General features: G+C 36.2%; 5 protein-coding genes across 5 annotated transcripts; 4 read left to right on the top strand and 1 right to left on the bottom strand.

The window, feature by feature from the left end:
- Positions 1 to 4822: 4822 nt before the first annotated feature.
- MONOS_17678 (uncharacterized protein) lies at positions 4823 to 6107 on the bottom strand (the record flags this gene model as incomplete). The annotated part of the gene is made up of 4 exons (XM_067870620.1): positions 5818 to 6107; positions 5637 to 5722; positions 4890 to 5570; positions 4823 to 4834 (listed from the first exon to the last, which is right to left on the bottom strand). Exons 1-4 carry the CDS (start codon positions 5831 to 5833, stop codon positions 4823 to 4825), a joined length of 795 nt encoding a protein of 264 aa, XP_067726397.1. The 5' UTR covers positions 5834 to 6107.
- Positions 6108 to 15568: 9461 nt separating this feature from the next.
- MONOS_17677 (uncharacterized protein) lies at positions 15569 to 16085 on the top strand (the record flags this gene model as incomplete). The annotated part of the gene is made up of 2 exons (XM_067870619.1): positions 15569 to 15714; positions 15809 to 16085. The coding sequence occupies 2 exons, from the start codon at positions 15569 to 15571 to the stop codon at positions 16083 to 16085; spliced, it is 423 nt and encodes a 140-aa protein (XP_067726396.1).
- A 414-nt stretch (positions 16086 to 16499) lies between these two features.
- Positions 16500 to 17560, top strand: MONOS_8835 (uncharacterized protein; the record flags this gene model as incomplete). The annotated part of the gene is made up of 3 exons (XM_067879279.1): positions 16500 to 16702; positions 16798 to 17044; positions 17306 to 17560. The coding sequence occupies 3 exons, from the start codon at positions 16500 to 16502 to the stop codon at positions 17558 to 17560; spliced, it is 705 nt and encodes a 234-aa protein (XP_067726395.1).
- A 1530-nt stretch (positions 17561 to 19090) lies between these two features.
- On the top strand, positions 19091 to 19432 carry MONOS_8836 (uncharacterized protein; the record flags this gene model as incomplete). Its single annotated transcript, XM_067879280.1, has 1 exon — positions 19091 to 19432. One exon carries the CDS (start codon positions 19091 to 19093, stop codon positions 19430 to 19432), a length of 342 nt encoding a protein of 113 aa, XP_067726394.1.
- Positions 19433 to 19552: 120 nt separating this feature from the next.
- MONOS_8837 (uncharacterized protein) lies at positions 19553 to 20344 on the top strand (the record flags this gene model as incomplete). The annotated part of the gene is made up of 1 exon (XM_067879281.1): positions 19553 to 20344. The coding sequence occupies one exon, from the start codon at positions 19553 to 19555 to the stop codon at positions 20342 to 20344; it is 792 nt and encodes a 263-aa protein (XP_067726393.1).
- Positions 20345 to 21401: the final 1057 nt, after the last annotated feature.

Genomic DNA, 21401 nt, shown 5'->3' with positions numbered 1-21401 from the left:
CTTGACTTTCTTCGATTTGTCATTTTCTTTCCGCACTTTTCTTCCGAAAACTGAAATAATCTCCGGTTTCCTCTGCCACTGAATGAATCAAAATAATAATAATTTCTTCTAAAAAACTTTAAACATGAAACAAACCTATATTGAGAATTATTTCAATGTTTTGTTTCAAAAGGAACGGTTTTCTCAACAAAAATTCATTATCACTTCCTTTTTCATGTGTTTTTGCAATTGATTCTTCAATTTCACATACTAATCCCTTTTTTCTACAAAGCTTCTATCTGAATTCGCTTTCCTTATTTGATATTCATCCTGGATATAAAAATGTTATATTCTTAACTTATTTTCTTCAATTGCAACCTGCTGCTCGGAAAGAAACGCACACACATTAATAAGGTTTAACAACAATATTCAAACCGAGCAACGATCATTCAATGTGAATGTGAAACAAAAATTTAATCAATTTTCATATGGGATTAAATATTTCACTTCAGGCATTCTCATTAAAAAATTATGCACTATTCATTCATTTTTTGTTAACAAAAAACGAAATTAAAATTGGTCCATTTTTTGACATTCGTGAAATGTTGGAAAACTTTGTGTTTTGATTTCAATAATGCATGTTTACGGATATGAAAATGAAATCTATTTCATAATTTGATTAAGTTATATAATGTTATGAACGAAGTAATTTTTTTTTTGCTTTGTGCAAAAAAAGCTTGAAAGTCTGTATTTTCCCCCATATTAAGTGTTATTATTATGGTTTATAATCTTTTTAAAAATAGAAAAATGATAAAGTTCAAAAATCATTATTGAATACATCTGAATAAATTTATTGAAATGAATATAATGTCTAATTGTTTTTTAAATCAAGAGTCAAATGATTATTTAACACTGAAGAGAAAAAATTTTGCTAACTGACGTTTCCATCAATTTTTCAATCCGTCACCCAAACTTATAAAAATTTGTGGAAATTGAAATCTCTGAAATACAACAAGCAGTTTGTATGTATATTTATTGAATCAATGTTCACACTTGAATTCGAAACACCTCATAGAAAAAAAGGTTATTCCTTTTGTATTCATTCTTTAAAAAGCCCTTGAATTTTTAAGCTCTTAAAATTATTTATTTATTGAACACTTGTGTTGCAAATTGAAATATGCTGTAGTTTTAAATCTTTATTAACTTTCAAATGAAAAATGTTGTTTTTGTTCAATTTGTTCAAATAACAAAAATTGTCATCAATAAAATTATTGAGATTTATTGATAAATATGAATTTTGTTTAATATTCAACATATGTCTGCAAAAAATACACAAGCAGGTAAATTCACAAAATAATAAAATAATAAAAAATAAAAATTAAGTAAAATAATTCAAGAAAAATATTTGTGACAAAAAAGAATTTAAAGAAATAAAAACAACACGCACAACGTATTGAGTATAGATTAAAGAAAAATAATAAAAAAAGGAGATAACTAATTTTGCATAAAAAGAATTGAAGAAATTTCAATAAACAAAATATTTCAAAATTCTCACTGAATATGCATTGATGCATATCAAAATTTAAACAACAGCAACTAGCTTGTTTAAATAACAAAAAATCAATGTTTCACTTATCATTGAGCAAGTTAAACACAAATAAACTTCAAAAATATGTGCGTAAAACTGTGCTGTTCAAACTTCGTTTTCGAAGATTTAAATAATAGCATTCAACAAAAAACAATAAAATAAACATAATACAAAAAAATAGCAGACAGCAATCTTTCTTTTAATAGCTTATCACAAAAAATGTACACTCTTCGAAAAAAGGAATGCAGCATATATTCACTAAAATTATTGTTGCAAGTTAAAAGACATATAAATTGTTTCAAATGCCCGCTGAAACATTTTATTGCAAACCTTTCTCTTAAGCTGTAGTTGAGCTTTCTGCATGCTTTTTTCATCTTTATGGTTTTGATCAAATATAAAAAATAATTTTCTAATTTAAATCACCCACTTTTATTAACAAACATAAAATTTAACATTCACAAAAATCTTATAAAACAAAAACAAGAATACTCAAAAAGAATTGAGATGACTTTAACGTTGAAAAATCCGACTATTTCGAGTCACCAACTACCGGGTTTTCCACCAAGGGTAATTAGGTTGAAGGCTATTTTTTTATAATAGGAATACTATTGAAATGGAAAAGAGCAAACTGCATTGATAATTGTGAATGCAAAGGAAAGCAGCAGGTGCAGCCGAAACAATTCTTTAGAACTATTTTGGATCATTGTTCTTCAACATCGCTTTTGGAAAAGAAGAGAAGAGAAATGGATTTACACTGCTCATCAGAATTATGTGATCCTGATGATGCTTCTTTATTTTTTTTACAACAAATGCATAAGTCGAAAGCAAAAATATATCGATCAGTAAATTACAAAATGATATAAAAGATTTATCAGTTTTTGTTTTTAAAAAAAGACTTGATCAATATAAAAAAACGTTTATTTTTATATTTTGCAGGGAATAATTTTCAAAAAAATGTGATCCGGAAAAAAAGGTTAATTTGCGAATGATAAAAGTATTAATACAAAAAAAGAAATAATACACAAACAAAACAAAATGACAAGAATTACAAAGGGCTCGATTCAAAAGAGAATACATATACTGCGCGATCAAGGAAAAGGAAGAAACGAAATTGCTCGTTTATTGAATATTTCTGTCAATACTGCAAAAAAAGTACTTGAAAACAAACCATATACAATCAAAACGGCTTGTCAGACGCAAACTCGGAAGGCCACTAATTCTTACTCCTGCTCTGTTGAGGAAAGCTAAAAAAAGAATCAAAATGCATACAAATTCGAAGAGCCAGAGATCTAACCGATTATCTTGGTGTGAATTGCAGCAATTCCACTGCTCATCGACTATTGCGCTTAATAAATAGAAAACATACGAAGAGAAAAATCATACCTTACCTATCAAAGAATGCTTATGAGAAGAGAAACGAATTTTCTGAAAAACATTTAAGGGATGATGAATTATGGGAACTTACGATCTTCGCAGATGAAAAAAAATTCAATTTATTTGGACCGGATAATACAAGAATGGAATGGATTGAAAAAGATAATGAGAAAATTTTCGATCATCAAAGTCAGAAAAAACATGAAAAAATAAATATATGAATTATTCTTTTTGAAAAGTCGCAAATGTTTAATTTTCAAATTAATCAATAATTTCATATTTTGCTCAAATTTTTATTAACATTCAACAAGCTTCTCTAATATGGAATCTATTTCTGGATAATGCTATTTCACACATTCTTCAGAAGATTCGTGAGTGGAAACAGAAATTTGAGCTAAATATGAAATTTTTGATTTATTTGAAAATTAAACATTTGCGACTTTTCAAAAAGAATTACCCATATGGGCTGCAGTGGGTTTTAATTTCAAATCACCAATCGTTCTTGTCAGTGAAACAATGAATTCTGAGGAATATTGTCGTATTTTGAAATTTTCGTTGATTCCTTATGCACGCAAGCGATTCAAAAATTATTGGAGATTTATCCACGATAATTCACAAATTCATCGATCTTTTAAGGTGCAGAATGTTATCAAAGATTTTTCAATAACCAGCGTAGAATGGCCCCCTTATTCTCCAGATTTAAATATCATTGAAAATGTGTGGAGAATTTTAACAATGATAGTTTTCAAAGATGGAAAGCCAAAGAAAGATGTGAATGAGCTGAAACAATCAATTTTGGATGCCTGGAATGAAATTGAAATGGATATTATTAATAAACTTGTTCATTCGATGTGCAAACGCCTTCAAACAGTTATTTTAAATGAAGGAGGATCAATCAACTATTAATTTATTTTTTATTATGTTATTGGCATTAATTTTTGAAATTTAACTTTTTTTTGAAAATTCAGATCACATATTTTTGACAAATAATTTTTTCTGCTTACAGGAAAATCGTTCTTTTTTTATTGTTTTTGAAAAGAGAAAAAAAAATTATCTCTATAGCAAAGCATTAACGTGTTTGATAATAATAATAATTGAATGTAATTTTTTTTCTTTCATAACTGTTGCTTCATATTTTCAATTTTTGAAAGTGGATCAGTTATTTTTGATTGTCAGTGTAATAGGAAGAAAAAAAATCTGTTCTTGATTTTTGGATCTTTCTTTAATAATTGATTTAACAAAGTTTTTTCACAAAAATAAATGAGCGTTATTTATTCTGTTATTAACTTTTCTCTGACTTTTTTTTCACCACTTTCCTTTTCTTTTTTCATTGAAAAAACAACCAGAAAGAGAATAAGCTCAAAAGTTCTGAGGCTTCAAAAGGCAAAAACTGAATAATCGATTGCATTGTTTTAAAAAATGAATCTTGTTGAAGAAGATGGAGGGCAATGATCCATTCAATGAAGATTCTTGATGGAATTTACTGAAAAGAAAAGAATTTCTTATTTTTCTTTTTTTAGAAAAAGGAAATAAAAACTATATTTTATAATAATTCATTTATTGTTTTCCTCCCATTTTGTAATTTGAATAAAAAAGAAAAAAGAAAAAAGAAAAAAGAAAAAAGAAAAAAGAAAAAAGAAAAAAGAAAAAAGAAAAAAGAAAAAATTTGAGTTACAAAATTAACAACATCTCAATTCCTCGAACATTTACAAGATTATCCGAAAATCATCAGACAATCAAACAAAAATATTCAATTGAAAATTGTTCCAAACAGCCATTTGCAGACAAATTATAAAACCAAAAAAAAAAAAAATAAAATAAAATAAAATAAAATAAAATATTTTAGTTGCAAAATGAAACGAGTCTCGTTTTCTCAAACATTCACAAAATAATCTGAAATATTCAACGATAAACTATCATAGTGTTTTCTATCAAGAAAATAAAATACTTTGTGAAAGCCAGCTATGGCATCTTCATATCCTTCTTCTTCCATCTTTTCATGCAACTCCATTTTGACAATTTGTCGTTTCGCTTCTTCAATTTCGTCTTCCTCTTCTTTTTTCAATCGCCTTAATATTGCATAAAATAAATTCAAACATTCCTGTATAATATCATCTTTCAAAGTCGATTGCTTCATTTCCTCCAAAACAGCAATAATAGCTCCACTTTTCAACAAGTCATCAATTTTCACATTTCTCTTTTCTGCTGCACTTCCTAATAAAGAAAAGCATTGATTGCTAATTACTAAATTATTCCCTTTTGCTGCTCGAGATAACTGAATAAGACTACGCATTAGTTCAGCAAGTTCTTCGTTCCGCAGCGTGAATGAGCGAAAGAACTCATAAATCATATTGAGCCATTTCTTTATCATTTGAACTTCTCTTCTTCCATTTTCTTCTTCTTTTCTCTTCCAGTCGATACATTTCAGCAGTTCTAATATTTCTCTTGCTGCCTCACTCGAAAAATGCAGCTCATTCACAATCACTTCTTCCAAGCTTTTGTCGATGCAAAATCCTTCGATTAAAACCTGCCAGGCAGACTGATACGAAAGCTGAGTAAGGTTGTGATGTTCCTTATGATGTTGGACAATCTCTTTGATCTCATTAAAATACAGCTCTTTTTCCATTTTCTAATAAAAATCGGAAAACATAAAAAATAAAAAATAATATCAAAAACAAAACAGAAATGCTCAAACACGATACATGTTAATGCGTCTCAAAGCTAGCAAAGCCATTTCCACTTCTTTTTGATTCTCCTCGTTTTCCTCTTTCTTCGAGGCAGCTTTCAGAAGGCATGACACAATTATTGAACGTAATTCATCCGAAATGAAGTAGAAATATAGCAAAGTGAAGCATTTGCAAAGATCAATCAGATACCTTTCGTTCTTTTCATCCTTTTTCTTCTTATCTTCTTCAATGATCATCTCTCTCATTCTTTTGCTCAATAATGGTTCATTAAAATAAAATAATGAAAAATGTTTCATTTCATTGCTATATCCAATGCGCTTTAGCAACAAAATGGCATTTCCCAACGTAATTTTCTTTTTTTCAATCATTTTGTTTATTTTATCATACTGTTCTTTTGTGAAAACTGTTTGAAATTCTTCCTTATTTATTCCATCAACAATTCCATTTATCTCAAGGATTTTCTGTTTCTGTTCATCTTCATCGCACTCTTCAAGTTCAGAAAACAATTTTTCAAAAACAAAATTATCAATACAATTGGAAATTCAAATGAATATGCACAAACCAGAAAACTTCTCTGTTCTGGACATCTCCAGAATTGCCCCAGCACGCTCATCAGTGTTGTACGAGCTCATTCTATTTACAGTAATAACTTCTTAAATTGTTCGAAATTGTTCGTCACTTAACGAAATAAAAGGAAAAAAGAAACATCTTTGATAGCTTTGTAAAATGAAAACATAACAAACACAAAACCAATTGCTTCACTTTGCAAAAATTAGTGCGAAAAAAAGAATGTTCACCGAAAGCAAATGGTCTTGGCTGAGAAAGAATAAAAAAGCAAATGTTTTTTTTTTTCTCTTTGATCAAACCAAAAGGAAATCATCATTTCAAATTATAGTTTGTTTTTTATAATTTTTTATTTTTGGTTACGTTTTGTTGCATGAGTCACATTTCAACTTGGTTTGGAGCTGAGCAAACTTATTCCACGGAAATGGAATTTGACTGAAGAGAGAATGAAAGCAATCAAACAGCCAAATTCTCAAATAACAGAAAAGAATCAATAATTCTTTTTGATTGGCGGATAAAGTCCGAAGACAGGAGCACAGAATGTTTGTTCGCCAAACATGTTTTATATTGGTCATTTTCTTGAAGGACTTTTATTTTCAAGATGACTCTGAGATTATTGAAAACGAAGGAATTGATAAATCAAAAATCAATTTGAATTGACGGTTCAAAGCGAAAATGGAGCAAAATACGTAAAGACATGACAAAATTTTTTAAGATAGAAATAGACAAATAACACAGTAACACGAAGACTGTCTCCGCCATTGAAGATGCATGGTTTCATGATTGGTGGAGCATCAACAATAACTGAAACAAACATTTTTATTTGAGGTTTAGCAAATGCCTATTACACCTCAAACCCATTTAATCTCAATCAAACGATGATTGAATGAGAAGTGCCAAAAATAAAATTAAAAACAAGTTCGCCATTAGCTGCGTTCTGGAAGCACAAGAATTCAACAACATCTTCAATTTACCAAAAACTCAAGATGAAATAAATCTGACAATTCATCTGCCAAACAAAAAGAATGAAGAGAGCAAAGGACCTTCTGATTCGGAATGCGAGAATTATTTTTGCAGCCGCACAGTCTTCTTTGAGCTAACTCAAAAATTCTTCTTTCCACTTCACTGGACACATCTTGATGCAAGGCCATTCAAAAAAAAAAATGAAGAGATTTCCCTTTTGAGTTGTCTTCCCAATCCTTCTCTTTTAGAAACAGAGCAATCTTTTCAAGAAATCCCCACTTTGTTCACCCATTTCTCGCCTCATTCTCTCAAAATGCCTCGTCTGCAGCTTCGTTATCTTCAATCAGCTCATTTTCTGTCTCTCATAACTTTCAGCTTCTCTGAATGAATTGTCAATTATCTTATCCGCATTCACAACCACAACCATCTGCTTCCTTGTCAACATCGCCAGTCTGTAGTCTTCTCTTGGAAACACCAATCGAAACAAGTCTTCTGGTCTTATTAACATTTCTACAGACATTTACAATCATTGAACGAAGGATTCATGTGCAACTTTATCTTTTTTTTCTTTTTCTTTTTCTTCTTCCAATGTTTTTCTTTCCTCGTCTGCAGCTGTTAGCCTCACTGCTTCACCATTCCAGAGGTGGAGAAGCGAAGAGAAGAAGGCAGCAGTAGATCATAAGCCATCTTCATCTTCATCTTCATCATGAGCACCTGCAAGTGAACCTTCGGATTCGTCGGAGGTTGCAGCGTCAAATATGTGTGAAGCAAAAATAGACTACATCGAGAGGAGGAAGCTGATTGTTGCATCTGAAGAAAGTGGAGTGAATGCTAATCACAAAAAGCCGTTGTTGAAGATGCTGCATGGGCACATGTTGTGCGTACCAACAATGTGGCTCTTTCGGCAATGCTTTCAGTTCCGTTTGTTGCTTTAGTAACGTTGCTTGTGGAATCGATGGTAACGAAACCTGGAAGCAGGAAGATATTTGCGGAAACTGACGTGGACTCTCATTCTTCAATTGATAATCTGCTTGATTAATAACTGCTGCATTTATCAATAGCGCAGCTGGTTTTGCAATAGGTTCAGTCGAAGTATTCTGTGGTGAAGCTGGATGACGAAGTGACAATGTGCGAAGTGGGGGAGACTGTGGAGAAGGAATTGGAGGAAACGTGGATGAGGATGGAAGATGTGACTCTTTTGCTAACAGTGCTGGAGGAACGAAAAAAAGAAGAGGAAGGTGAAGGTGGATGAGGTGAAAGGTGGCTATCAGACAACTCACAGAGAGTTTGTGAAAAGAATCAAAGAGAATCAGTGGAAACTGGAAGAAGCGATGACGCTGCTGGCTGTGGAGGCGCTTGGACTGAGTCTGCTCAGGTTTATGAAGGAGTTGACCGAAGCAGAGGCAGACAAGTTGTATCCAATGAAACCTAAAGTGCACAGTACATTTCCAGCCGATGGCATCCAACAGGAGAACAGGAGAGCAGAAGAAGGCAGCAGATGGGTCTTCGGGCATAACTTCAGACGGAAGTGCAGATGGAGTTGGGAAAGATGAGGAACAGGCGCAAATGTGGTAGAATGGTTTGGGGATGAATAAGGAGCAAGGAAAAGAGGGTGATTTGATTAATTTGGAGAAGGAGTGGGGTGAAAGGTTTATCTTCAAAAGAAGAAGAATTAAACGATGAAGATAAGGCTTAAAAAAATGAAAAAGAAGAAGAAGAAATTGAAGAATAGGAAGAAGAGATAGAAGAGGAAGCAGAAGATCATGAAAGCTATGAAGGTGGAGCAATTGAGAATTGTGAAACGAATTTAATCCTTTTTTAAAGATGTTGACAATGACTTGAGTAATGTCGATAGATAAAAATATGTCATTCGATGAGTTGATTTCAGATGAAATATACAATCTTCATCACAAAATATGTGAAAGGGAGAGAGATGCGAACAGATAAAGATGGAAGTCCACAAATAATTGACTTTCTTTGTGAGGTTGAACTGCTTTTGTCTCACAAAAAGAAAATTATGTTTGTCCAATGATGTCAACAATTCAAGTGAACTTCATGTATGATGAGGATATTGGCAGAGAATAATTCGAAATCGAAGAAAGCATTGACGATCGAAGAAGTTGACTTCAATTGCAAAAATTTCAAAGGCAAGGAGAAGAAAATGAAGAATTTTATGATTATGTGATTGGTATATCAATTCTGGCGACGAACATCTTTTGTTGAAGTGAGACTGTTGAGAATGATAAGGAAGGTGAAGAAGAAGGTGAAGAAGAAGAGAAGATATCAGCTTTTCCAAGTCATGTTGTGCGATAGAAAAAACTGAATGTGTTCTGAATGTGAATGACCAGCCTAATCATCAGCCCCTACAAAAGAGTAGCTTCTGCCAAATACCCTCAACAAATAAGCCAAACAGACTGCCTTTATCTTTCAAGCTCATGTTAAGCATTGTCAGGCTATGCGTCATACAAGACATATGGCAGAAGACATGAATGTCATCGTTGAATGCAATCCAAACAAGAATAACCTCAAAACTTATGGTTCTTTCGCGAAATGAAAAGAAGGCTTCATTCAATGGTATTTCCATTCGTTCCCAATCTGTACTCATTGAAAACACACCTTTAAAGAAAAATGAACAAAATAAAATAGTCAAACCATTTTTTTTTGGTCTTGAAATATTTTCCCATCTCCAATGCACTCGAAATGATCGGCCCAGCAAGTTTTCTTGTTCTCCAAAATTGCCTCACACCACATAAAAAAACAGACAACTGGACAATAAATGACTGATGCAGAACGTCATCGAACGCACAGAATCAATTGTGAAGTTGGACATGATATCAGATGAAAACACATATTCTCCAAATTATCTCCTTTTCAAAATCCAATTCAACGTCATGTCTTTGATGATGGCTTTCCAAAGGGTTTCGCGTAAATGGCAATGCGTTTGTTGTTAAGGCCTGTTGGATGTCCCGCTCTGCTCGCTTCCTCCATTGTTCAATCCCCCCAATTTCCTTTCCTTTTCCACAAAACAAGTCCTACCCAATAGATATGTCAAGTGCACTGCATTTCCCACAAAATGAACAAGCGGTTCATTTCAACTTTTCTAACATTTCCCTCGCTTTTTTAGCATCTTGCTAAAGCTATTTTTCATTCAAAATATCACAGTCAATATCGCATCATATGTTTTGTAATATATTACTAAGTTCAAATTTCTTGCAACTTCCCCCACAAATTCACTTTTCGCAAGCAATCGATGCAAACAGCCACTCGCTCATCCATCTGTAGACAAAATCCATGCTCTTCTGTAGTGCCATAATTTGCATGGATGCAACTGTGGTCGTTTCCTCAAGCTGCTCAAACATGCTCAGGCTGCTGCAAATCATCAATAAAAAATCTTCACTTATAAAATTAAAGGTTGCAAACCCTTATTTACTAAAACCAAAAGAAGATTTTTTTTATTCAAAGATTTACTTGTTTTGAGGCAAAATCAATGATGGAATACGAAGACGTATGGACTTTTATGCTGTTAGATATTTGATTTTGTATTTTTGAATCATTTGATGCGAATATTAACGACAATTCTGAAAAATGAATTCATTTGTTATTTTTGATTCATTTTGTGATTTCGCAGCCAACTTCAATGGAGCCTTTATTTCTAGGCACGCCATTTCGTTTTGTTAACGATTGTTTTTTATATTTTTGAACATATTTTAGAAAAGCTATCTCAACTAAAGAATTGCGCTAAAGATGAGCAGAAACAGAAAATCGAAGAAATGAATGAAATGATTGATGAAATGAACGAGGATGAAATCAGATTCATTTTCACAAATGAAGTGTTCAATGAAATAGATCAAATGATTGAAGAAAAGATAATATCAATGGAAAATGCATTCGTTCTGCTGAAACATATTGGATATAGCAAAGTTATAAAAAATAATTGGCTTTTCTGTTTTCAAGAGTCTTCATTGAATAGAAGATTTGAGAAGATGATTGTTGAAGAAGAACAGAAAAAAGAAGAAAAGAATGAAAAGCTGATGATTGATCTTTGCGAATGCTATCTTTTGCTTAACGAAGGGATTTCTTTGGAATTGCATTCAATTTGTAGGTCTCATCTTCTGAAGGTTGCATTGAAGAAAGAGGGAAGCGAGGAAATGCAAAAAGAGGTGGAAATCGCTTTATTGGCGCTGAGCAATTTTAGTAAATATGTTAGAACATTTTTTATTTCATTTTTTATTTCATTTTTTATTTCATTTTTTAATAGCTTTCTGTCTATTTTTTTGAAAATGAAAGGATGCAAAAACTTTTCATGGATGAAATCAGAGAGATCATTCAATATCATCAAGAGCATCACAATCTGACACGACTCGCCTATCAATCTGTTTGGAAAATTTTGACGGACAGATTTTGGGATGAGAAAGGCTTACTAGGAGTAATTGAAAATGAGCTGCATTTTGCGAGAGAAGCAGGAAGAGAATTGGAAGAGCTGATGAAATGTGTGGATTGGAAGAGAGAGAAAGAAGAGGATAGAGAAAAAGAAACGAAAGAAGAGCTTGTTTTGATGAGATGGCTCAATAAGTTGGAGTTTTATTTTCACTTTCACGAATCGAGGAATGAAGAATGCATTGGGCTTATCAGAAGCATTTTGAAATTATTTCGAGCAGCAAAGGATAATCACAGAGACATATGCAAGGAATGCTTTTATTTATTTGGACTAATTGTTTATGGAGTGGCATTGAGTGTTGATTGCTTGTTAAAAGGCGGTATTATTGATGCTGTTTTGGAGGAGATTCAGCAGCAAACACTAAATGATGAAATTATACATGAATGCTTGAATTTTTTTAATGCAATTTTAATGCGATTGAAAAAAGAAGAGGATGATGAAATTGAAGAAGCGAAACGACAAATTGTCAAAATGGAGTTGCATGAAAAGATGGAAGAAGAAGGGTACGAAGACATCTTACTGAGCTTTCAAAAATGTATTCGTGATTTTTCTGTATTTTATGCAGAGCTTATTTAACTTTGAATATTTCTGATTATTTTGTGAGCGTTTGAGAAAATACCTTGTATTTTGTAACTCCGTATTTTTTTTTCTTTTTTGTATTCATCTCACAAAATCGAAAACAATTGAGTCAATTTGTTTGTATTATATTTACCCCATGAAGGTTGAACTTTTTGGATCAATAAAACTCAAAATGAAATTTCACACAAATGCTTCAAACATTTGTGTGGAGGAAAAAAAAAAACAGGTGCAATGAAATCAATCTTTTTCATCTTCATCTTCTTTGACATCTTCCTCTCAAAGAAATAGTCAGTCAATTTATTTTTTCAATGCATTTTATCTTTTTCTCCGAATTTCACTCAATCACTTCTTCTACAATGAACAAAAGAAAAAATAATGATATATAATTTAGAGAAATTCAATTTTTTTTGTGATCGAACATGCGCTTCTCTGTTGAAGATGCACATGTCAAAAGCAAATGTCATAAAACATGTTAAAGTTATCGAAGATAAAAGTGTCTCATCCGTTCCTTCTTTTGTTTTCGAGATGCCACAATATTTGTGCCAATCACAACTTTTATTCAATGATATCAGGTTCGTTATTCCCTCCATTAGCATGATTTTCTCAATTGGCTGAATCAGCAATTCTGAACGATGTGGAGCAATGCCAAGCAGGAGCACGATAGCAACCAAATATCTTTGCTTCTTCTTCTTTTTTAATGTTTGCTTCATTGGATATGAAAACACATGAAAAGAGATTTTCCTCAGATTGAAAAGAGAAAGAAGGCTTTATGGATATATCCCAGCACATCTGTCAGGTGTTTGAAACCCTTTTTGTGCAGGAGCTTTATTCTTTTGTTTTTGATGGAAACGTACAAACAAGTTGAAATCAGGATTTGTTGGAAGAATATTTGAACCATATTTTCACCATGCCACTTGTTTGAACCATTCTCTGCAAGAGGATCTTAAAATTGGATAAATGATGCTACTGATAAAGCAGACTTTCATGAAAAGACAAAAAAATGTCAAGAAGCAAAGTCAGTGTTCAACTGATAAGCTCAGTTATCCACATCAAAAAAAGAAAGAAGACAAATGGTTTCTCGTGTTTCTTTGCTGATGTGAAAAGCTCTTAACGAGACTTGAACGATAAGGTTTCAGTGAAGATTCGGATTATGAACAGCAAAGGCAATGAGGGTTGATTCTTTGAAAGGGATTCTCTTGGAGTGAATAAAACTTATCAATAAAGAAAAAGAATAAGAACACAAGTTTGAATCAAGCAGTTCAAGACCAATACCTCAGATAATGTGAGTTCATGCGCCAGAAAGAGAAAGACCTTGGGATTACGAAAAAGATTATATATTCACATCTCTCGGGCAAACCCTCAATTCAAAAAAGACGCTCCGGGTCATGATCTCTCTCAAGAAGGCTTCAATTTGGAAAATGGAAGAACAAGGTTATTGGAGTAGGAGAGTCAGGGTGAGTTTTCAGGTTTGGAGTTAGAGAGGAAAGAAGATGGGAGAAGAGAAGGGAGAAGAATGGGTCTTTTTCTCTTGGTGTGAATGCGTGCAGGAGGAGAGGATATGGTGAGAGCTGTCTCAATCAAGTTGTTTCTTTATTTTTTTCTGTTTATGAAGCCAAAGTTTCACCCTCGATTCACAGCATTGTTTTTTCTTTTTCAGCTCAACATTTCTTAATTCTCATTTTGCAAGCTGCATGCTTATCCAAAGTTCCTGCTCTTGCAGCTCAAGTGTTTGAATCAACATTGAATTCTCCTCAACAATCATTGTTTTTTTGAAAATGCTATTTCTTCCCCTCTTTCATCTTCTTCTTCCACATTCTCCAACTCTTCCTTTTCTCTCCTTTTCACTTCCCTTTTTCTAACACTGTCTTCATCATCACTCTCATTTCACCTGATGGAAATTTTTTCTTTCACTTCTCAATCAACCCATTTCGAGTGACAAATATGTTCTCCTTCTGCTCTTCTCCAAATGTGCTCCTTTCTCTTTCTCTTCTTTCTGCATTCAGCAGCAGTGGGAGTAATAAAATGACAATAGCAGTTCTTAACTCCCTTGCAGAGTTTGACTCATTTTTTTCTCTTCATCCTTTTCCCTCCCATTCTTCTGTTCTCATGAATGTTCACTTTCAGAGCCATCTGTGTTGAGCTTCATTGTCTCATACCGAGTTATCGACAAGGTCTTTTGTTTTCGTTGTACTGTCAGCACAATAAATCTGAGAGAATTCAGATGCGGTGCAAGTTGAGGTTGCTGAAAAGAAGTTGAAAAGGAAACAACAGAGGAAGAAGAGAATATCATTAAAAAGAAGCTGTTTATCTCACTTATTTCAGTTTGTTCAATCTTCTGTTGCTATATTCTCTTCTCACTTTGTGTTTGACAAAAAAAATTTCCCAAATGCAATATAATCGAAATTTGTGAGATCTGTATTCATCCACTGCTTTCGATCTTCCATTGTTTGCAATCTGTTTCATTGCTTTCCGCTTCAAACGCTCTGAATGTCACACATTTCTCATTTTCTCCACAAACATCATTTTCGATGTTTTTTGTTGTTTCTTGATTGGCATTTTTCATCAAGCATCTCATGCAGAGTGATATCTCGAATTCATGCAGAAACCAAGAAATACGCATTGCTTTGTGCTGGATGAAGACTGGCTGCTCAGATGAAGATGAAAGGATTGAAATGAAATATGACAGAAAAAAAGGAATTGTAATTTATTGCTGCAACCAGACAGTTTGACTGAAATGATGAGGAGGAAGTCCTCAAAGTTAAAAAAATAACAAAAAACTTCGAAAATGAATAGCGATAAATTGCTACTCCATTTCTTCATGAAAGTGGTTTTGTCTGATTTTTTTCATAAATTCCGAGTGTTCAATATTCCATATTTTTGTTTTGAAAACAACACTTCAGCAAATAAGAAAGTTAGTAGATTCTTTGATGCAATTTTGGTTCTGATGGTTGAAGAATTCTAATTATTCTCAATAGAGCAAATCAATAAACGCACCGAGCATGTTTGCTCCTCAATTATAAGTATTCCATTCGTTCTGGGGTGGTTTCAGATCAAACTTCGCTAATACTTACTTTTTTTTGAACATCATTGTCCGCACTTGAAATGGAACAAGAACCTGTTTGACAATCAAACAGAGACGGAGAGGGAATGGATTTTGATCTGATACATAGACAAAGGAGAGTGGAAAATGTGATGGAAGAATTCGCTAAGAGCCAAACATGGCAAACTCAATCCGGAGCTGAGAAGATTGCACCATTGAAGAAATAGAAGAGATTACGACAAAGAAGATGAAACAGATCGAGATCGAGCAAGTTGGAGTCGGACGCAAATTTTATTGAAGTGATCGCGAGGGGTTCACAAGGACAGAGTGAGAAAGAACGTCGCACATATAGCCGAATGAAGAGACTGGAGGACGAAGAAGAGAGCGACTGGGAGTCGGAAGAGCAAGAGCTGCAGGAAGAAGAAGAATGCTCACGAGACTTTTCCAGAATTTTTCCCAGGGAGTGGTTGACGCCCCGGAGACAAGTGAGCGAGTTGAGAAAGTTTATTGAGTTTTGTAAGGCTGGATCAATCAGAATAAATGATGATATTTGAAAAACATTTATCCCGGAAAATGAAAAATATGTTTTTCACCAGACATACGGATATAAGCTGGAATGCCTTGGCTGTGATAGCGGTCACAGCTGAGGGAAGAAGGGACTCACAAGAAGCGATACGAGTCATTGAACTCCTCCAGCCGGCTCTTGAATCGGGCTTTGAAGCAGCGAAAGCAATCGTAGCCCTCACGTCGAAGGAATTGAGAATTTCGTTCCTCAAAGATGAAGAAAAAGAACGACTGAGAGGACTGTTTTGCGCCGATGCGCTTATTGCCTTCTGTGTCAGTCTTATTGACCTGTTGAAGGCTATGCCCTAATCGAACTGGGAGAGCGCGAAAGGGTTTCTGGAAGGAGGAATGGCCTAGAGGTGCCAGAGAATTTATGGAAGTTGGTGGAGAGCACCAGCTTTTTTCAAGCAGAGAGAGATACCGCAGGGAACTGTGCATTTCCCGATTCATAAGCAGCTTTTGGCCTTGCAACGTCCAGAAGTGGACCCCGAAAAGATACAGTTCGGGAAGGAGCACCTTGGGTTTTGAATACAGACTGCTTCAAAGAAGGGGATACAGAAGGAGCTTCACAGGCTTCAGAGGGAGAAAGAGAATACCCCAGTTTCTTTCATTGTACTCCCCAACCATCGTTGGGAAGCAAGCTTCAATCGTTTTGTCATCACACACAGCTCCTCCAAGGACTCAAGTGGGAACAGCTGTGGAATTGACAATCGGAACGAGCAAATGGGCACAGGAGTATCGAGGGAGAAAGGAGAGAGAGAAGAGAGAGCAGAGAGAGCTGCGCTTTGCAGCTTGACAGAGAAAGAGAAGAGATTGTCAGGCTCCAGCGAAATGACTATTTCACAAGAAACAACAGCTCGTTGCGAGATGGAAATGAAGACGGAAGAGCAGAGACAGTTGGAGAATATCAAAGAGGTGGTGAGTACGTTTGATCAAGAGAAGAAAAAACAACGGGAAATCACAGGGGATTTCGCGATGGAGATATTGAATGAAGATGCGCAACATGACACAACGAAAACAGAAGAAGACTCCGCACATCCCAGCAACACAAGACAGAAGAACGATCGGAGATCCCACAAGAAGAAGAAGTGAGTCTGGAGACATTCTGGGACTGTTTTCGAGTCCCCAATTGGGAGTGCTCTGGAGGAGAACTCGAAGATAGTTATTGTCGATACTCACGCAACAGAAGAAGATACAGAGATGAAGCATGGCCACAAGACGCCAGAAGTGAAGGGGAGAATTGCGATTGGACCACTGAAGGAACTGCTGTATGGGAGACTAGTGAACAGACTGAACGAGTGGAAGAAGATTGGGGGAGACAAACTAGTGAGCCGTAGAATAAGAGCTTGATGGAAAAGCCCCCAATCCCCAATCTCACTAAAGGAGAGAAAACACAGACAAGAGTTTCGGGGGATGACAGAAATGACAAACAATTATTTATCCCTCTTAGAGGAGGAGTTGAAGGAAGGTGTGGTGAAGCCCATTCAGGAGTCAGAAGTGAAGTGGTTCAACCCGACATTCATGGTTAGAAAAAAGAACGGAAAGTGGAGGAAGATCCTGGATTGCAGAGCTCTAAACGAGGAAGTGCAGGGAAAGCATTTCAAGATGGATTCCCAGGAGAAAGTGGTGGAACTCCTGGAGGAGAACGACTGGATGACAACTCTGGATATATCGAGTGCATACCAACATGTCAAGGTGGACGAGCAATTCAGTCCCTTTCTGCGCTTCATCTAACAAAGTCAATGCTATGCTCACGTTGGGATGCCATTTGGAGCGAAAGATGAGGCCAGAATATTTACAAAAATAACGAGAATGGAAGCGTCAAATATCAGAGAAAAATGGAAAGTGAAGCGAGTAATTTATCTGGACGTCATTCTCCTCATGCACCCAGACAGGGAAGTTTTGAGATCGATCTCACATGAGATAGCCCAGTTCCTGAGAAATCTGGGCTGGATATTGTCGGAAGAGAAGCTGAAATTGGAACCCACAAGGAGTACGGAGTTTCTGGGTGGCTGTGGAATTCGGAGAAGATGGAAGTGATGCTTTAAGAGAGGAAGAGAGTGCTGCTCCTTGAGGACGTGTGAACCTAGATAGCATTTGCAAAGAAAAGGAAGAGACAAAGGACGAGGGATTAAGCAGCACTCCTCGGAAGGTTGAATTTCGTGAGGCTGCAATACTCACCAGCGAGCTTGTGGATGAAGTTCATGCAATACGTGCTGAGGCAGGCGATAGCCCGCGGGGGCCGGAACAGAACTGTGATAGCCGACTCAATGATGTTGAGAGAATTAACACATTGGAAGAAAATCCTGCAAGAGAACAGACCAAGGAGTCTGAGTTGATGAGAAAGGCCAGCAGAGTTAATAACATACTCCTCAGAGGAGGGATGGGGTGCAGTGCTGGCAATTCCGACAGAGAGCGGAGGGTAGAAGAATAACTTCCACTGAAGTTGGACCCTCCAGGAGAGCACGCAAGCAATCAACAAGAAGGAGTCCAGAGCAGTGTTGAGGACTTTAAAAAAGAAAGGAGCATAGCTGCAACAACAGAAGATAGACCATATTCGTCTGAGGACAGACAATATGTCCACGAGATGGACAATACAGAAGAAGAGGGGAGTGCCATCGCTCATTCCAACACCGAGGGCATAAAAGAAGAAACTGAATAGCCTGGACATGACAATACAGACGGAACATCTCCCGGGAGAACAGAACACTGTAGTTGATGCACTAAGCCGGATGGCGAGAAAGCCGTACTGTGAACTGAGGGGGGAGAAAGTCGCAGAGATATTGCAAATAGTCGCACCGAAAATACTAGATACATTCTACGAACAGATTGCGCAGGTGCCCTGCGGAAGTACTTGGAGAATATCCTTTCTGAGAAGGAAGAGAGAGAGAGAGAAATGCCAGAAGACGACATCTTACTAGTCCATCCGTTCCTGAGAAACATTGGACGGGTGCTGAAAGAGAGAATGAACGAGCCTCAGAAGAATCTGACGATTCTGATTCCACCCGCCTGGTGGGTGCAGACTTGGACCCCGCTGATGCAGTCTGGGCATTTAATAAAGACCCTGGGGACCTTTCAGGAGTGCATAATTCCTGGAGCGAAGATGAGGAGGGAAGGCTGGAAACTACCCCCAGGAGAGGTTATAGGCGTTATACTGGAGAAGAGAATATACAAGGAAGAGACCTCTTTTTCAAACATGTGGAGAACACGTTGGAGCGAACGACATAGCAGCAGCAATACTGAAAAATCAGAAGAGTTAAAGGGATACGTGGAGAGCGCTGCGAAGATTTAAGCAATATTTGGACAGAGAAAGCATGGATGATACTGACCCCCTCACAACCAAAGATGCCAAATGGATCATGGCAGAGTTCACTGAAACACTTTCGAATATTAACCTTTCAAGCGGAGGAATTAATGAGACGATTGATGGGATGGATATAGAAATATTTCCAAACACTTTTGTGGGAGATAAGCCGAGAAAGGGCAGACGGTGCAAGACGATGTGGGATCTCACAATTATCACGAAATGGGCAGAAGCCACCCACGATTGGACGGACCCACAGACCCTCCAGAGGAGAACTCTCATCCTCACCATGATTTTTGTTGCTTTAATAGCAGCAGAGCTGGAAAGAATGAGAAGAGAGACAACGATATAAAGGGACGAGTTAGTCCAGACACAAGTACAAACAAAAACATCAGGGGGAGAGACGGATAAGGTTATTATAAATAAACATTCAAACCCAAGTATCGATGCAGTTGCAGCGCTCCAACGTTGGATGGACTATCCTAAGACGACTTTAAAAAACGAACATGTGTTGTTCGATATTGGTGATAATCAACCTGCAAACTTGCAGAGGATCAAAGAAGAATTAGTGGCTGTCCTGAGAGAGAACGGAATACCCGACACATTTACCGCGTTTTCTATAAGACACGCTGTGATAACACATTCAGCAAGACAACAAGATGCAGATTGGAAAATAATCAATGCGAACGCGAGATGGGAGCCAGGTTCGAGAGTTGACCAGGAATATTACGCCGTGCTACCAATTCAAGACACGAGATGGATCCTGGAGACAATCGGCAGCCCAGTACCCCTTGCAGGAAAGGGAGACAAGTCGGAGAAGGATAGCGAAAGAAAGGATATTGAAAATGAGAACACAGAATCTGAAACAAAGGAGTATCCTGAAGAGACATCACAAGTGGGGGGAGAAGTGGAGATGGGCAAGAGAAAGAGATCGAAGAGACGAGGGCCAATTCGAGAGAGGAGTTCGCAGCACGAGAGCGGTATAACAGAACCCCCCGAAGGTGATGAGACAGCCCCCACAATTCCCCGCAGCATCATGGAGCTGACGAAGGGCAGACAGACTGCCTCACAGAAAAAGTTTGAAACTGATCGGAGGAAACGCGGTGAGAGGAGCATAGTGCAAATTGCCATGACGGTTCAGCTGCAGAAGACCCGATCAAGAACACCCCGAAAACATTCCAAGAGAGGGAGGGAGTTGAGACAAGGGCTGCACTTTCATCCGCAGTCCCTCCAAACATCCGCAACACTAGATCGTGCTTGGTAGGAGGGTCTAAGATCAGAGGTGAAAAAAGAGTGAGGGATTTCAGAACTCATTATTGAGGAGCAAATCCTGTCTCACTTCGTTCGATCATAAATTGATTGTTCATTTGTGAAACCTGTTCATAAGTTCGATCTGTTGTTTCGTAAAGTTTGTCCCATTGCATATTTCACCTTGTTTTGGAGATAAACAACAAAGCTGAAGCAATCAATGCTTTGATGGAAAAGTTCTATTTTGTTTATCTTGGTTGACTTTTATCTCCTTGATGGTTTTTGTTTCAGTTTTCCTTTTTCATTTCTTTGTGCTTTTGAATCTTTGATTGTATCAGTATCATTGCACACTTTTTCTTTGTTTGTTCTGTTTGAAGCAACATGACAACGTTGACACCTTTTATTATTCTTGGAGGATATAATTATTCAAGTTGAACTCACTGCAGAACCATTTTTACTCGAGTGACTTTCGAGTCAGCCCGACAATTTCGAATCTGCTGAAGTGTTTGCGATGAAAGTCCTGACAGAATCAACCAGATTCGATCGCCATTCGATTCTTCTGTTTCTTATTTGTCATTTGGATTTTGTTCAACAATCATTTTCAGGAACCTCAATGAAACAGACAGAAAAGGCCCTTTCCACTTCAAATCCCTGTTCATTCACTTGCAGCTCTATCCATCTTTGGCTCTAACACACATTCATATTCAACTTCACTGATCCAGCATAACCTCCATCTTCGTTCATTTGATCGACACACACTCACATTCACTCGCACACTCATCGGTGAATATCATATTAATCGCATGATTTTTCCTGGTTGCCATTGTGCAAAAACGATTATCCAGGAATTTGGTCGCTTTTCTCTTTGAACTCAAAAATGTTGTCTCCAAATTCTTCTTTTTTTGTTTTTATGTTCATGTTTCTTTTCTTCCTCAAAACAGCGTCTTCAACTTCCATCTCTCCAAAATGCTACTTTCGGAAAGGAAAAAGTTTCAACTGGCTCCAAAATCATCGCTTCTATGAAATAAATTCATATTTCCTTCAGATCCTTATGAACGAATAGCTTTGGAATG

The sequence above is a fragment of the Monocercomonoides exilis genome (genome assembly GCF_001643675.1).
Source record: "Monocercomonoides exilis strain PA203 chromosome Unknown scaffold26-1319188, whole genome shotgun sequence".
Taxonomy (NCBI): Eukaryota; Preaxostyla; order Oxymonadida; family Polymastigidae; genus Monocercomonoides; species Monocercomonoides exilis.
This window is presented reverse-complemented; position numbering and strand designations above follow the sequence as displayed.